Source organism: Arvicanthis niloticus, chromosome 3 (genome assembly GCF_011762505.2).
Source record: "Arvicanthis niloticus isolate mArvNil1 chromosome 3, mArvNil1.pat.X, whole genome shotgun sequence".
In the NCBI taxonomy this organism is placed as follows: Eukaryota; Metazoa; Chordata; class Mammalia; order Rodentia; family Muridae; genus Arvicanthis; species Arvicanthis niloticus.
Window position 1 is genome coordinate 67,464,627 of NC_047660.1, and position 18,356 is coordinate 67,482,982.

At 37.8% G+C, this 18,356-nt stretch overlaps 1 protein-coding gene across 2 annotated transcripts; it reads right to left on the bottom strand.

Annotated features, from left to right (window-relative positions):
- Window positions 1-5,718: 5,718 nt before the first annotated feature.
- On the bottom strand, window positions 5,719-18,341 carry LOC117705910 (olfactory receptor 11G2-like). Of its 2 annotated transcripts, none has more exons than XM_034498691.2 (3): window positions 17,961-18,341; window positions 7,661-7,762; window positions 5,719-7,263 (listed from the first exon to the last, which is right to left on the bottom strand). In XM_034498691.2, the coding sequence occupies exon 3, from the start codon at window positions 7,239-7,241 to the stop codon at window positions 6,306-6,308; it is 936 nt and encodes a 311-aa protein (XP_034354582.1). In that variant the 5' UTR covers window positions 7,242-7,263; window positions 7,661-7,762; window positions 17,961-18,341; the 3' UTR covers window positions 5,719-6,305. The 2 variants fall into 2 exon arrangements, with proteins under 2 accessions (XP_034354582.1, XP_076787206.1); XM_076931091.1 differs by having other exon boundaries at window positions 5,719-7,252; window positions 17,961-18,340.
- Window positions 18,342-18,356: the final 15 nt, after the last annotated feature.

The window sequence follows — 18,356 nt, forward strand, 5'->3', positions numbered from 1 at the left end:
GACCGTTCTACCTTATATAAATAAGCTACTATATTAGTAATTTTTCCATAGCTATAATGATACTTTATGTACAAAGTAACATATGGAAGGGAGAGGGTTTTTTTTTTTTTGTCTTATGGTTCCAGAGGGTCTATCCTGGTGGGGAGGCATGAGAACAAGCATCAGACATGTTTCAAGCATCAGGAACAAGTTTCTGAGTGTTCACATCTTTGAATTTCATGGAGAGTAAACTGGATGTAAATGAGGCTATTAAATATGAAAGCACACCTCCAGTGATCCACCTTTTTTAGCAAGGCTGTGCTATATAAACCTACCCAAACAGTGCCAACAACTGCGAACAATGTGTTCAAATACCCAAGTCTATTGGAGACATTTCTTATTCAAACCACTCTATCTATAAAATGGAAACAACCTAAACATCTTTCAACAGATGAATAGACAAATAAAATGCAATACATATATTTAGTGGAAATTTATTTAGCTTCAAAGAAAAAGGAAATCATGGAATTTGTAGCTTAATGAATAGAACTAAACTGAATTTAACTGAGTGAAGCAACTTAGACCCAGAAAGACAAATGCTATTGAAGACCCCCATACTCAGGAGACCCTTCCTCAAGTCTCAGGAAATCACGACCACCCAAAGATCACAAGAAACCATACCTGGATGCAATCAACAGAGGCTTTATTAGGGAAGTTGGCCGGTAGTCAAACCACAAGCTCTCTCTCAAGAGCAAGGTTTGGCCCCCAGTGATGGGTCAAGGGGTCTTTTAAAGAGGAAAACCACAAACCAGGGGAGTGGGGAGGGGGTGAGGGGTTGCTAAGGATACATAACATAAGAATAGTGAAACATTCCAGAGAAACCCACCCTGAATGGTTTACCATGTCACTGTGTCCCACCCTGTCATTTACCAACTATTTCAGATTAACTATCTTCACTTCTTCCGGCTATAGCCCCACCTAGGTGGCAGCATCTTTATCTGTGGTCAGGAATGTGTCTTCCTGCCTTGGGCCTCTCCCACCCATAGGTGAGCCTACTGCCTGAGGCTTGAGGAATGTAATTCATCCAGCAAGTGTCCTGGGGGGCCTGAAATCTTATTTTCAGTTCCGAGTTCTGGGACCTGCATTTTTCTGCCCAGGTCTAAAGGCAAAGAAATCTACACATATTTCATAAAATGGCCTTTATAATTTTTCACTCTACACTATATGATCTCTCATTTGTGGATCCTAACTGTGCACTTTTGGATGTGATTATATAACTTAGATTTAAAAAGAGGAGGTAAGGAGCTCCAGAGAGTAATATAATAGAATATAGGTTCTATAATGGAAGAAATGGAGAAAATGGGATAGGATGGGAGAGAGAGGGCAATGATGAGGGAGTTGGGTATAGAAGGTATAAAGAACACTCAAAATGATTGAAAAAAAAAAAAAAAACATAAGAAAACACTGAAAACATAGGAGCCGGATGAACTAAGTTAGAACTGAGTTTCAATCTGTATCCTTGAGGACTAGCATTCACAGTATTGGAATAATCTGTGCAATCCCCCAAGGGAGAAAAGCAATCAGTAGTTTTGTCAAGCTATAAAGTCTACGAAACACAACAATGACCATGGCAAGATAAACCAAGCATTTAATAGTAGCACTATGTCTTTGGGGTAACCAGTAGTCACCTAATTGAATTTTAGACCTTTCAAGTAGAAGGAAACTCATGCCTGGTACTATAAGTCTACCCAACTACCTGTGGCTGATGAGGTCTTGTATCTGGAAAAATATTTAACATTATCACTTTAGTAAAGCAGTATAATATTTAGCTTCTTTCTAACTACCTATTCGTATATACACATATACACATATAAACATAGCTCTCAACATACATATAAGTATATATACAAACATATATATCCATCTTTGTCACCTTGCACAAAGCTAAAGCCCAAATGGATCAAGGACCTGAACATAAAACCAGATACATTGAATCTATTAGAAAAGAAAGTTGAAAAGAGCCTGAAACTCATTGGCATAGTGGAAAATTCCCTGATTAGAACACCAATGGCTTAGGCTCTAAAATCAACAATTGAGTAAATAAATAAAATATCCAATAAAAAATAAAATCTTTTGCCTTACAGAAGCTTTCCAGTTTCATGAGGTCTCATTTATCAATTCTTGATCTTAGAGCATGCACCATTGGAGTTCTGTTTAGAAAATTTCCCCCTGTGCCAATGAGTTCAAGGCTCTTTCCCACTTTCTCTTCTATTAGATTCAGTGTATCTGGTTTTATGTTGAAGTCCTTGATCCATTTGGATTTGAGCTTTGTGCAAAGTGACAATTTTTCTACATATCAACAGCCAGTTAGATCAGCACCATTTGTTGAAGATGCTTTCTTTTTTCCATTGTATATGTTTGGCTTCTTTGTCAAAGAACAAGTGCTTGTTAAGTGTGTGGTTTTATTTCTGGGTCACTAATTCTATTCCAATGATCAATGTGTTTGTCTCTGTACCAATACCATGCAGTTTTTATCACTATAAAACTAGTAAAGCTTGAGGTCAGGGATGGTAATTCCGCCAGCCATTCTTTTATTGTTAAGTAAAGTTATAGAGACTACCTCCAACAGGAAGACAGGATATCAAGTGAGGGAGGGAGTTGCCATCCCACACAGTTAAAATTCTGACCTATAATTGTTCCTGTCTGAAAGAACTGCAGAGGTAGAAATGGAGAGGAGCCCAAGAAAAAGAAAGCTCAGTGATGGGCCCAAAGTGTGATTCAGCTCAAGGGGAGGTTCCAAGGCCTGACACTATTTTTCAGGTTATGGAGTGTTCACAAAAAGGGGCCTATCATGATTGCCCTCCAAGAGACCCAACAAGCAGCTGAAAGAGTCAGATGTGGATATTTGCACCCAACCAATGAACAGAAGCTGCTGACCCCTGTGGTTGAATTAGGGAAAAGTTGGAAGAAGCTGAGGAGGAGGGTGACCCTGTAGCAGGATCAGCAGTCTCAATCTGAATCTCTGAGATCTCCCAAACACTGGACCACCAACCAGGCAGCATATACCAGCTGATATGAGGTCCCAATCACATATATAGCAGAGGACTGCTGGGTCTAGTTTAATCAGAGAATATGCACCCAAACCTCAGGAGACTGGAGGCCCCAGGGAGTTTAGAGTTCTGGTGGGGTGGGGACATCCTTGTGGAGACAGGGGGTGGAGAGGAGGTATGTGGAACAATTGGAGGGTGGACCAGGAGGGGAATAAAATTTGGGGTTTAAAATAAATAAATAAATAAATAAATAAATAAAATCAATAATTGATAAATAGGACCTCATGAAGCTGAAAAGTTTCTATAAGGCAAAAGACATCATCAATAGGACAAATCAGCAACCTACAGATTGGGAAAAAAAAATCTTCACTAACCTTACATCTGACAGAGGACTAATATCCAAAGAATATAAAGAACTCAAGAAGTTGACCTCCAAAAAACCAAACAACCCAACAAAAATATGGGGTACAGAGCTAAATAGGGAATTCACAACAGAAGAATCTTGAATGGCCAAGAAGCACTTAAAGAAATCTTCAAAGTTTTTAGTCATCAGGGACCCTGAGATTTCATCTCACACCAATCAGAATGGCTAAGATAAAAAACTCAGGCAACAGCAGGCAAGGGTGTGGAGAAAGAGAAACACTACTTCATTGATGGTGGAACTGCATACTGGTTCAACCACTTTGGAAATCAATCTGGCAGTTCCTCAGAAAATTGGAAATAGCTCTACCTGAAGACTCAGCTATACCACTTCTGGGCATATACCCCAAAGATGCTACACTTTATCACAAGGACACGTGCTCTACTATGTTCACAGCAGACTTCTTTATAATAGCCAGAAGGTGGAAACAACCCAGATGTCCCTCAATGGAAAAATGGATACAGAAAATGTGGTTCATTTACACAATGAAATACTATTCAGCTTCTAAAAATGAAGATACCATGAATTTTGCAGGCAAATGGATGAAACTTAAAAATATCCTGAGTGATGTAACTCAGACTCAAAAGAACATACATGGTATGTACTCACTGATTAGCAGATATTAGCCCCAAAATACAGAATACCTAGGACACAACCCACAGTCTTTAAGAAGTGTAACAAGTAGAAAGGCCCAAGTGAGAATGTTTCAATTCAACTTAGAAGGGGGAAGGAAATAATCATGGGAAGAAGAAGGGAGGGACCTGGGCAGGAGAGGGAAGTGGGAGGAGAAAAGAGGAACAGAATCAGGTATGGAGGGGAGGGGAGCAGGAGAGAAACCCAGAGGGCCAAGAGAATGAATGAACATAAGCAGAATGGGGGTGGTGGTGGGAGTGTGGGAACCCCTAGAAAGTACCGGAGACCCGGGAGGTAAGAGACTCTAAGGATTCAATGGGGTTGACCTTAGCCAATATGCCCAACATTGGTGAGAGAGAACTCAGTGAGGCCACCTCCTGTAGATGGACAGGACCTCAAGTGGAGAAACAGGGTTACTAACTTACAGTCAAAATTTCTGACTGAGAACTGTTCCTGTCTAAAAGAACTGTAGGGACAAAATGGAGAAGAGACTAAAGGAAAGGTGGTTCAGTGACCGGCCCAACTTGGGATCCATCTATGGGAAGGCACCAAGGCCTGACACTATTACTGATGCTATGATGGGCTTACAGATAGGAGCCTGGCATGGCTGTCCCCTGAGAGGCCCTACCAACAGCTGACTGAGACAGACATAGATACTTACACTCAACTGTTGGACTAAAGTTGGTGACCCCTATGGTTTAATTAAGGGAAGGATTGAGGAAGCTGAAGGGGAGAGTGATCCCATAGGAAAACCAGCAATCTCAACTAACCCAGACTCCAGGGAGCTCCCAGGGACTGAGCCACCAACCAGCAGCATACACAGGCCAGTTTGAGGTCCCTGGTACAAATATAGCAGAGGTCAGCCTGGTCAGGCCTTAGTGGTAGATGTGCCTAATCCTCGAGAAACTTGAGGCCCCAGGGTAGGGGGAGTCCTGGTGCGTGGGAAGCACCTTCTCAGAGGCAATGGGAGGGGGAATGGGATGATGAACTGTGGGAAGGGGACCTAAAGGGGGGCAACAAAGGGAGTGTAAATAAATAAAATAATAAAAATTGAAAAAAATAAACAAAGGAAATGTTATTTAATGGCAATGTGTTTGTGTGTCAAGTTGGCAAGTGATCATATGTATTGATTATTTTTTGTCTACTTGACATAAATTAGAGTCACCTAGAATTAGCCTCAGTTGGAATGGCCTATGGGGATATCTATGTGACATTTTCTTGACTAGTGAGTGATGTGGGAGGGTCCAATAGGTGATTGTATTCCTGGGCAGGTGATCCTGGTTTGCAGATAAAAGCAAGTTAAGCAAGTCATGGAAAGCAAGCAAGTACAATATATTCCTTCATGGTCTCCAGTTCATTTCTTGCCTCCAGTTTCATGCTTTAAAATCTTGTCTTGGCTCCACAGAATGATGGATTATAATCTGTATACAAGGTAATCCTTCTGTTTCCTAAATTGCTTTTTGTCATGGATTTTACTATAGCAACAGGAAATATATCCTAGGCATGGACCGTCATGCTCTTCTATTTTGTTTTGTGAAACGTGATCTTACTGTGTATCCAAGCTCCCTTGGAATTCTGATCTGTCAGTCTCATGTTTCAGGTTCTGGTATTATAGACATATTCTAATATGCATAGTTCTAAATTTTTATTTTAAATTTAATTTTATTTAATAATTGTATACATGTGTGAGGTACAAGATGACACTCAATATGAAAGTACAATGCATATAACCTCAACATAATTGTCATTAATGTTATTTAAAATGCTTGTCATATTTTTATGCCAAGAACACACAAAATCTCAGTCCTTTTGTTTGAAACAGAATTAATGTTACACAGACATATTTACCTTACTACATTATCAAACACAGATGTTGAGTAACTATTCAACTGCACCAGCTATAAACCCAAACCATATTGTTTCTTCTTATACTTCTTAGTCTCTGGTAAATATTATCCTATTCATTTTGTAAAACATTCTACATATACATGACAACATGCAGAATAAGACTTCCTATAACTGACATATTTTACTTCACATGTTATTCATGTTGCTGTAAATAGCACAATTTAATCATTCTTGTGGTTGAATAATATGCATATATATGTATATATATACTTGAATATATATTGAATTCAATTTATTCATATATACAAATATATTTAAGTATATGTATGTATATAGATACTTAAATATGATTTGTTTGCTTAAATTTAAAATTTTTATGTTCTTAAAATCTTCTGCAGGGCATGTTTCATATCTTTGTTTCGCAGACTGTATATCACGGGATTAAGGAGTGGAGTACCCACAGAATAAAACAGAGTCACAACCTTCTGCATTCCAGCTTCATGTTCAGATGTTGGGCTCAGATACATTATCATCACTGAGCCATAGAAAAGAGAAACCACAGTCACATGTGACCCACAAGTAGAGAAGGCCTTTTTTTGTCCATCTCTTGAAGGAAGTCTGAACACAGTTCTCAGGACCAATATATAAGATCCCATGATGAAGAGGAAAGGAATAACCAGGAGCAGAGACATTATAATTGTCCAGAAAAACTCCATCAATGGGTCTCTGGAACAGGCAAGGGCCAAAAGAGGACCTGGGTCACACAGGAAGTGGTCTATAATTCTGGACCCACAGAAGGACATCTGGGAGATGATGATGATGGGTACAGGGAACCAGAGGAAACCAAGCACCCAGCAACTGATCACAAGGGTGTTGCAGAGGCTCCCAGTCATGAGAGCAGGGTAATGTAGAGGCCTGCAGATGGCAAGGTATCGATCAAATGCCATGACTGCCAGGAAAAAGCATTCTGTAGAACCAAAGGAGAAGAAAAAATAGAACTGCAGGAAGCATCCAGAGAAGGAGATGACCTTGGTGTCAGAGAGGAAGTTAGCTAACATGTTGGGGACTGTGGAAGTGACATACCAGATCTCCAGGAAGGAGAAGTTGGCCAGTAGGAAGTACATGGGGGTGTGTAGTCTCTGATCACAGTACACAGCACAGATGATGGAAGCGTTGCCCATGAGGATGAGGAGGTAGACAATGAAGAAGAGCACAAAAAGGAGGATCTGCCCTTCCCTGGGGTAGGGGAAGCCCAAGAGGATGAAGCCAGTGATGGTGCTGGAGTTGCTGGGGCTGCCAAAGGTTTTCATTTGTCTGTGCCCTGTGAAAGCACTAGAAATTGTTGAATATTCTAGAAATAGCTGAGGGAATTTAATGTTTGCCCAAACAGAAAACAGAATAGTTTGCTCATCATCTATTCAATATTTATTGGAGTTTTACAGTTTGCTAGGTATTTTTTTTCCAAGCACTGGATATTCAGCAATGAATGGAAAAATTTAAGTTTCTATTCTATGCTGCATATCAAGGCATTCCTCTGATTCTCTTTCATTGATATAAATAGGCTAGGTTGACTATTTCTTCATCAAACACCATTGTAAGCATATATTGATGTAATTGGTATATCAAGGAATATTATTTTGGGTGAGATGGAAGATACACATGACCCTTGCATTTAGAAATACCTCCTAGTTAAGAAAAATGAATGGAATCTGCTAATGGTTGTACATACCTGTAAGCCCAGCACTTGAAAAGTTGAAGCAGGAGTGTTAGAAGTTCAAGGCCATCATCAACTATATACTAAATTTGAGTTTAGTTTGGGTTACAGGAGATCCTGTTTCAAACAAACAAACAAACAAACCCAGAAATAAACAAATGAAAAGGAAAAAATGAATAAGTATATTTCATTAGTATTCATTAGTCCTGTGGTACATTTGTTCTTAGATACGTTACTTGATGACTCTTGAGAGTAAAAATGTGAAAGTTTTGGTGTAGAGTTGTAGCTCAATTTGGAGAACACCCACCTAGCACTCATTAAGCCCTGACTTGATCCTTAAGACTGCCCAAACCAGAAACGGAATGTTAGTGTAACCTAAATTTAATCTGAAATACAGAATAACCATATTTCAGCGTAATCTATTGGGTCTTTGTTTTAAGTAGCAAATTCATGTATAAATCCATCAAAATTTCTAGTGGAAATTTATGAATAGCTAGAACTTAAAGACATAGGCAAAGCTAAATTTAATATCAATAATTTGATGGAGATGATATGTGTTCATTAGGAGATACAGTCCTCTCTCAGCAGAACATTAATTTGGAGCTGGGATGCATCTCAGTGGTAGTTGTGATGAGCTCAATGGTAGAGTACTTGTCTGTCATGTAAGATGTTCAAAGGAGATTGATCTTGACTGTGAAAAACCCAGAAATAAAGTGCCCTTCCTCACCCCCAAAACTAGGAGACAAAAACAGCACATAATCCTCCGTCAAGGACACTCACATTATTCAAATTGAACAACCAATATTCTAAGTTCTCACCCAGTTTGTATTACTGTATGGGTTTCCTGTATGGGATTGGTTGGGGCAGAAGGGAAAAAATGTCTGCAGGTAGAGAACTGTCTTCTATGTGTGTGTATAGTGGGATATCCCTGCCCCCAGTTCATTTCCAATAAAGCTCAGCCATTGAGCAGTATGAAAAGTAGGTGGAATGAGAAAGGGGAGGAGAGAGAAGGACAGAGGAGGAGAGAAGATGGCTGTGGATGTATGCATCTCTAGCAGTCTAAGGTAGTTATAGTATCTAGGTTAGATAATTGGGCAACAATTCTAATTGTGAGGGCATTGTTAATTGAGCATTTCCAAATATATCAATCTATTGGATAATCTTCAAGCATTAAGAGTCTTTGTTCTGCTAGGTACCGTGGGCATAGTAGGAATGGTCTGGGCTCAGCTAAGCATTATGGACAGCATGGTGGATTGGCAGAGCCAGACACCACACTGGCATCTCATGGGTTCTTGGGCCTGTGCATCTAGCTAGCCAGAGCCCTGGTCAGAATTGAGGAGCAGTGGGAACATGGTGGCTGCCCTGGAACAAGCTCGACCAGGTGACATTTTCTAAATATTACCCACTACATGTGTGCTGAGATTTTACACTCATCTGTTCACGGCCTCAGATTCAGGTTTTAAATGGCAAAGTATTTACTTCTCATGAGGAAGAACTAAATTCAAATTCTACAAGTATCTCATATTTAAAAAAATTAAAACTATCACTCATGATATTCATTATTTTAAAAGAAAAAATTTGCCCCAATTTTCCCTGCCTTTTGTATGTTTCAAGAATAAATCCTAGACTTTTTTTTGGTACAGTCTTCACTGATAAGTGGCAAAAAGAACATTAACAATATTTTAAATAACTAAGTAATTCAAACTATTTAATCCCCAAAGGTAAGATGACACGATGACTCTCTCCCCACATAAATTATTAAGTGTCTGTATTTGTGGTTAAACATAGAGAAATGATAACTTAAAAAAACAACTCAAATAGTTTATTGCCTAATAGTGGCTGTGTGGTTTGGTATAAATAGTTTTACCAATTTTTCTAAATTCTCAATATATGGACCAACATCTATTTGGACTATTTATTTTTGAAAGTATAGATAACTGAGTAAATATTTGAAGGATGTCTTTCTCTCCTTTGCAATGTCTTATCTATTTCATTTTCCTCAACCTCATACATAGATGTCATTCTCACAGGCTGTTTCCAATCTATTCCTTGGCTGGTCTCTCTCCTATGCCACTCTGTGTACCTCAGGTTCAAGCATACATAATCATATGTCTGGATTGCTACAAATCTTCCTGAACGATCCCTCTGATTTTTCACAATCATCCAGTAACCATATTGACCTTTTATAATTTGATCAGAGAACATAATTTCTTTGGACTTAGTAACTTTCCTATCCTAGTGTAAAATCTAAGCACCAATTTATTGTGCATGGACCCTAAATAATCTGGCCTTTGCCTATGTTCACTATTTTCTCACTTCTATTTCCTAGTATGCCATCACATTTCCCAGTTCTTTCAGTTCCATGGACTTCTTTCTCTAGAAGATGCCTCTTTTGTTCCTGCTTAGAATTTTTCCTGTAGGTTTTTTCTTTGCCTAGAAATCTCACCTAATCTACATCATTTTGTAGTCTCTGGGTCAGTATCTCATGAAGGCTTTCTGACTTTATTTCATTTTTTTTGCCCTGAAAAATATCCTGGAAAAGCAATCTCATTGTTGGAGGTTAGAGTTGATCCCAGTAGAGAGGTCAAGATACCAGCAACATGAGGCTGCTGTTTCTATTACATCCACAGTCAGAAGAATGTCATAAATGCACTGATGTTAGTATTCAGTTCACTTTCTCCACTTGTACACAGTTTAGAATACCCTGCCTATGGAGTGGAACCACCCACAGTGTCGACATAGTCAACACCTCACTGAAACTCTTTTCCCAGGTGATTCTCATCAAGTTGACAATTAAGGCTAGCTAAATCTAAACAGAATTCTCAATAGCACAATCACAAACGGATGGGAAACACTAAGAAATGGACAATGTCCTTAGCCATCAGCCAAATGCAAATCAAAACTTGAGATTCTATCTAACAGTTGTCAGAATGACTAAGATGAATGGCATCGGTGACAGGTCATGTGGCAGGGGTGTGAAGCAAAGGGAATACTCCTCCATTGTTGGTGGGAGTGTAAACATGTACAGCCATTATGTAAATCGATGTTTGTGTCTCAAAAATTGGAAATCAATCTACTCAATACTTAGGTATACCACTCTTGGGCATATACCCAAAGGACACTGTATCCTACCACAAGGACACTTGCTTAAATATGTTCATTGCAGCTTTATTTATATTAGCTAGGATGTGGAAACAACCTAGATGTCCCTCCACTGAATAATAGATAGACAAAATGTAGTACATTTGCACAATGAAGTATTATTCAGATGTTGAAAAAAATGACACCATAAAATCTGAAGTCAAATGGCTGAAACTTGAAAAAATGATCCTGAGTGTGGTAACCCAGACCCAAAAAGACAAGTATAGCATGCTTTCATTTATGAGTTGATATGAATTATTAAGTAAATGATAATCAATCTACAATCCACAGACTGAGACAGATTAGGTAAAGGGGAAGGCTCTAGGGAAGATGCATGTATCTCCCTGGGAAGGAGAAGTAGAAAAGGTTGTGTGGGTAGACTGAGGGCAGTTGGAGTTATGAGCAGGAAGAATCAGGTCTGGGGGGAAAAGGGATGGATAGAGAGTGAGGGCAGAGACAGCTGGAATTGGGGAGTTCTTCCCCCCCCCCCCCCCCGTGTGTGTGTGTGTGTGTGTGTGTGTAAAACTAGAGCAATGGAAACTTTCTGAAATCCATGAGAGAGATCCTAGTGAGCAGTCCTAGTTACTAAGGATATGGAGCCTGAACTGAGCATGTTTTGTGGCTTGACAAGGTTTTCAGTGGTGTGACTGGGTTGAGTCGTTGACTGAGGGTGCTCCAGTGGAAATCCCTAAACAACTCAGGCTGATGATAGGACATAAAGTTGCTCCCTGAAAACTGACACCAAGGTGCCATTGCAGAGGACAAAATCTACACAACTCACTGAAGGTAAAGAGATCAGACTGGTGCCTGTATGTAGCATTCACTCATATGTTCTAGTCTCTTTCAAGTGAGATGATACTCTGTAGGCTATGAAAAGAGAGGCCTGCATACCAATGCAGCCACAAAACACTTGACCTACAATCTGTCCAGCCTGTGAGGTGTGCTGTGGAATTGCTGGCACAGAACTTATGGTAGTGGCCAATCAATGTTTGGTTTAACTTGAGCCCCATGCCATGAAAGGGAACCAATGCCCTATACTTCATGGATAGCCAGGAACTGGAGGCTGAATAGCCCAGAGACCTAGGTTGGAACAAAACACAAGTGACAGACAATCAATCAGTCAATCAATCAATCAATGAAATGATTTCTAATGATATTTTGCTATACTCATAGATTGGTGCCATGGACAGTTGTAACCAGAGACACCTACTCCAGCAACAAAAAGGACTGGGTTCAGAGATGGCCAGACATTGTGCAGAGAGTCTAGACTGGAGATCTCCAATGGGTTTCTTCCCTTGGAACTCAGGGAACACAGCAGGATAGGAGGATAGATTGTTGGAGTCAGGGTGGATAGAGGACACCAGGAGAACATAACACAGTGAACAAACTTTGCAGGGCTCACTTGGGATAATGGAGACAGAAACTGCAACCATAGGACCTGCACCATGTCCTCTGCACATATGTTATGGCTGTTAGCTTGGTGTTTTTGTGGGACTCCTAACAGTGAAAGCAGGTGTGTCTCTCTCTCTTTTGCCTGACCTTGAGACTCTTTTCCTTCTGTTGAGTTGCCTTGTCCAGCTTTGATATGGGGCCTTCTGCCTTGTCTCATGGTATATTGTTTTGTCCTGTTTGGCTGCTGTCTCTTGAAAGCTTATTGTTTTCCTAAAGAGGAAATTAGAACTAGTAGATTTCATAGAGAAAGTGAAGTGTGTGTGTGTGTGTGTGTGTGTGTGTGTGTGTGTGTGTGTGTGTGTGTGTTGGGGGGGTTGGGATGAGTAGAGGGAGGGGAAATTGTGGTCAGGATGTATTGTATGAGAGAAAAATCTGTTTTCAATTAAAAGAAATAAAAAGCTAGCCAGAACATTTGAAGACTGTATAGAAAGATCTCTAACATTTCTATGTTCATAACTTACTAAATATTTTATTTCTGGGACTTTAAGTTTTTAAAATTTTCTTTGTTCCTCATTTATCTTCCCTTACCATCTGTTATTTTGTAAATTTATTATGTTTGTAATATCCAGAAGTGTTTAATAAATAACAGCTCTGTTATTACTTGAATATTTTTCTGTGCTGGGAACCACTAAGATCAACCATTCACCACCAGAACAATGTTGGGTTCACTCCTATGGCATTACACCTGACATAGGAGTTGAAGGTATCATAGAGAAGGTGGGTTTTTCAATGCAGTGGCTGTTTGACAAGTGCTCTAGATCTCAGAGAATTCTAATGATTTCATTGAGAAGCCTATTTGAGTTATTAATTTAAGTTTGTTACCAAGTTAATGACTGATTGATAGTTAACAAAAAATAATTTAAAAACAGCTTCATTTAAACTTCAACAGCAACGAATGAATTTTCTACTTTGTAGTACAGACAGAGATATGAACAACTGTTTTTTTTTTTTTTTTTTGTATTGGTGATATGTATCCTCCCTGGCATCCAGGTCCTCACCAATTCTTGCTAAAATACAGAGGGTTAATTGTGCTATTTAGTATCAAACTGGAGAGAATACTGGCTATGGAAGGGCTTTATCTTATCTTAGTCAAGCCTAAGAAAATATATACACTAAAATAATAACACACATATTATATTTTCCAAAGCTCCAAACCTTACAAAAGAGGGGGTAAAATGGAATGTAAGAGCCACCCAGTGATGAGGAGCACAGTAAAATGTTATCCTCTGGGAATGACGTGACTGCCTCATATTCATGAACTCTCAGCTCTGGGATTGCCTACTAGAGCTTGCACATGACTGGGTTGGACAAAATGCAGTCATGGATAAGTAGGAATGCTTGAGTTCTAGCCCCTCTAAGGCCAGTCATTATCAGTTGATGAATGCTGAGGGAGAGAAGTCATTGTGTTCCGTGGTGGAGCTCATGTTCCAACCAAGAGCTCCAAACACATCCCCACATTGGTGGCCCTGGTTAAACCCAGTTGGCCACACAGTGAAAAGATAGAGGAGTGGCAAGAGGAGTTGTTGATATAAGGAGGTTGTTGAGAAAGAAAGAGGGTAACAGAAGGTGAGGAGTTGAGTATGAATGGAGTGCATTAAATACATGTATGGAATTGAAAATAATAAAATAATAAAAACTCTAAATATTTAATATATTCATAAAAATTTGCATATTGTCACAAATTTTAGCATGTCTTTCTGTACTACATTTCTGAACTTCTAAATTAATAGTTAAATACACAAATGACGCTACATTTTAAAAATGACTAAAGTTATGTTTCCTTAGCAAAAATCATTCTCATAATTTTTCTGATTCAAAGATCTGCCCCTTTTAGAAAATATTGGATATTTCCTCAGAAAGTAATTACTTGATATTTCATAAAAATAAAGTACTGGAGTAAAGGTCTTAGCATTGCTATGACAGGGAGACATGCACTGTTATAAGAGGCCTTAAATCATAATTAAATGCTCAGAATTGGTTGAAGAATTTCCACCATGAGTTCCTGGGAGACAAATAACTACATGAATAAGAATTAACACAAGGTAATTTCATGGATTGAAAAATATTCTACAACAAAGACTTCCTTTAATATAGAGAAAAACAATCCTGTAAGGTACATATAACCACCTCTAATCACACAAAATTTTAGGAGAAAAACTCTTAGATTTGTATGTCTTCCCTTAAACTTCTTCTCAGTGCCTTCATGTCACAGTCACGTAAACTTCAGAAAATCTGTGTGATATTTATCTTCAACAACACCAACAGTTGAATAAATACCCAAGTAACTAAAGTCATAGCCTGTCTTGCATCACTTCTACTGATTCTGAGTTTTATAGATCTTAAATCCATTAATATTCAGATTTTCAAAAGAATTTTCTAAACAAATTTCAATTTCCCTTGGCATGCTCTTAACTGATAAAATGATGCTAATTTTGTTTTTAAAGTTACATTTATAGCTTTATGCATTTACACTGTGTGTGCTGTATGAATGTACACATATGTACATGCATGCATTCATGTGTGAGTTCATGCATAATATGATCCATAGGTGGAGATCAGAGGCCAACCTACATGAGTTGTTTCTTTCATTCTACAGTTCACATTGCCAGGTATCAAACTCATGCCACCAGGTTTGACAGCAACACCTTGACCCATAGAATTATCCAATGGGTAATCAGCCCTATAGCCTTATATTCAATAAAGAAACATATGGGGATATAACATTCTTTCACTAAGTATATTTTGCAATAACTATGTGCTTTTTTCTCACTTAATCTATATTAATTTTATAAAAGATTAAAGGTTTTTAGTACATTTCATAACAACTCTCTTATTATTCAAAATAACTTGAATAAAAGTGTAATTTTATAGTTGACCAAGACATTTTAAATCTTCCAAAGGAACCTCTTTCTTATATCCAAATTCATAGAGACAAACCCAAATGTTCTTCCTCTTAAGAAAAAAGTAAGAACATTTAATAGGTCCATAAAAATAGGTTACTTTAATAAAGGTTAATTTGTGGGGGTAGGGTAGACAACTCAGTATCACCTGTATCTCCAGTTTCAGCAGGATCCACGAATTCTAGCCTCTGGAGATACCTGCACTCCTATGCATGTCTCACAACATACACAAAGTTATAAAAACAATAATGGATTAAAATTGTCTATGATAAATGTGGCAGATATATTAAACAATTAGAAATATGATGCTAATTATGTTTTCAAGTGTACATTTATCTTTATGTATTTAATGTGCATGCATGTACATATGTGTGCTTGTGTATATACTTATGCGCATGCATATATCCATGTGGTAGTGGGTACATGCCACATTGCACATGTGGAGATGACCAGACATCTTACAGGTGTTGGTTCTCTTCTACTCTTTAGGTTCTGAAGAATCAGACTCAGATCACCAGTGTATACAGCCATGGTTCCGAGAAACACTAGGACACAGTCAGACTTCTGCCACCTCAGAGGTACTTTAGAGTTTTAAAAAGATAATCAAAGATTTAATTGACTCTTTTGTATTGAAACTGTACAAAACAGTCTCATTGTATTTCATAACTTGAGAACTCATGCCTATATTTATTGATTTTTTGTATTTATTGATTAAGTGATATATAATACATTTAATTGTTCTGAAAACTTTAATGGTAATGTTGGCTAGTGATGGCAAATAAGCAGTAGTGGAAAATTACTCCTATTGTAGGACAATTTCCATTTCCAATTATAAAATAAGAAATAAGATTTGATTAAGCCAAAAAGCTGTGCTATCTTGACTTATAAGTCTGGCTTTTTGTTTCTATCCTTGTTTTTGGGAAAAGTTGAATATGTTAAAAAGTATTACTGTATTGTTAGCTGAATTCTTTTGAAATATTCACAAATTAAAGCCTTATGTGCTATCAACATAAGAGAATACTTAAGGTTATCAATCATAAGTAAGAATTATAGTATCTTAGATATTATGGCAAATCTCTCTAGGAATTAGAATGAATTACTTCTCATGGGTTTATAAATATGGAATCAAATTTTCCAGAAGGCAACTAGAACTAAAGGATAAAAATTATTTCAAATACTCTAAACATTAAATAAAATATTGTATGTAGTGCAGATAACTGTAGATAAGTGAGAAACATACAATCTAATCAAAGGCTATGATTGGGTAACCAAAGGGTCTGTTTTCCTCAAGTGATATCTTTACTTCTTTAGGCTATCCTGTGTTCTTGAGTATCTCAACTTTAGACATGATATTTCCACTATGTCATAAGTAAATGTTATGTTAGTTTCAGAGGGTGGAATAAAAAAGAAGTCATACCCAGATCATAAAGTCTGATAAATTTGATATCATTCAAGGATTAATTCCTTAGTGGATTTACTTCTTTCCAGAAAGAAGACTATTTTCCTGGCTTGTCAGACCCACCTACCAGATATGAGCTTTTCTAATGTTGCAGGACAAAAGATATTTAACTTCCACATTCACAGATTATGATAAATGACTAAATTTATAAATTTCTTTATTGTGCAATCAATAAAATATAATGTTAACATTTTCAAAATGTAACATGTCTTTTTTGGGCAACCTGCATTTGTGTTTCTAGGTTATTAGCATTCATGTAGATTAAACTATTTCATATCTGTATTGAGGTGGGAGCAGTGGGTTTTGTATTAACATCATTGTTAATTAACATCATTGTGTATTGTTTTATGAAGCCCCCTCTCAGTGTAGTTTCTCAAGGATAAACTTTAATATAGTCTCCTGGATAATAGGAAAATTTTGGAAGCATTTAATGTTACTAAAATTAATGTGAGTTGAGGAAAGAATGTTTTCACTAGACTGCTGTTCCACAATTTTTGTCAGTTAGTGTTTAAATATGAAAGAATCTACTCTGCTAACACATTGTTGTGAATTGTCATGTTCCTTCTGGTGTTGGCCACTTTATGTTATGTCCCACAAAGTGAGTCTTAGAAATAGGACTTCAGGGCTCTGTGGAATTCTGGACAATACTTTAATGTCCTGGGTGTTTTTAATGGTTACTTTCTTTCCCCTTAAAGCTAAGTCCCAGAAACCAAGTAGTGCTCATGTTTTGCATTTTTACTAGTTAACTTCCCATCAATTCAGACAATAAATATGTCAGCATATTTCACGACCTCACTGGCCCAAAAAGTATGTGTAGAAAGGCCCAGATTCCAGAGCTAGACAATCGGGGTCAAGGCCAGCTTCTGTGCTGTATATGTTAGACAAATTATAACTTCTTCATATATAGGAAAATGGAAAGCAACAGTCCTGCCCATGTCATTTGTTTTGAGAATTAGATAAATAGTATTTGTTAAGTAACTGGAGTCCAGTTAGTGCTCTCTATTGTACTTATAAAATTAAGCTCTCAAGAACATCTATCTGTGTGCTCTAAAAGCAGTGTTGTCATGGAAAATGAGAACCCAGCATGGATTATGGCAGTTAAATACACATTTGAGAAAAATTTTATGAGCAAAATATGAGCAAATATTTATTTCTTCCTTTTTTCCAATATCAAGTGGCTATGATCATGCCTTCCAGAAAGATTTATTATGAGGTGTGCTGAGTGAGATATCGAATAGACAAGGTGCACTGTGCATATATCTGACACATCAGACACTCTCATAATGTGAACAGTGAACTTTATTTAGGTGCATAGTTTCATCAACTATATTTTACTATTTTCCTTATTTAAGCACTAAATTACCTTTTTTTTTTCTCGTGAATTGGAAGAGAGGATATGAAGAGAAACATCTTCAATAGCTTCTTCCAGGATTTTCTGATGGCAGAGATAGCTGACTTTGTAATAGTCAGCTTGAAGATCAGGTGCAAAAGTAAATCATGAAGATCAGTGGAGTGTTTTCTTTAGGATCCTGGGATTTTAAACAGAGCTTCTTCTCTGCTTCCTGAACACTCTTAATTCTAGCAACAGCACTAGTACACAGCCCTCTAATACTTATTCCCTTGCACACTCTCATCCTCTGGGCTTTGTGCCTTAATTTCTGATTGCTATTTTCACCCAAGAGTAAAAATGTCATTCATTTTGTTGGGTCTTAATCCCTTAGAGGTCTTTAGAGAGACAATTTTTAAGTGTATCAGTCAC

Excerpts from the sequence above, each read along its gene's own strand:
- LOC117705910 (XM_034498691.2), bottom strand. The coding sequence starts at position 7,241 with ATGAAAACCTTTGGCAGCCCCAGCAACTCCAGCACCATCACTGGCTTC.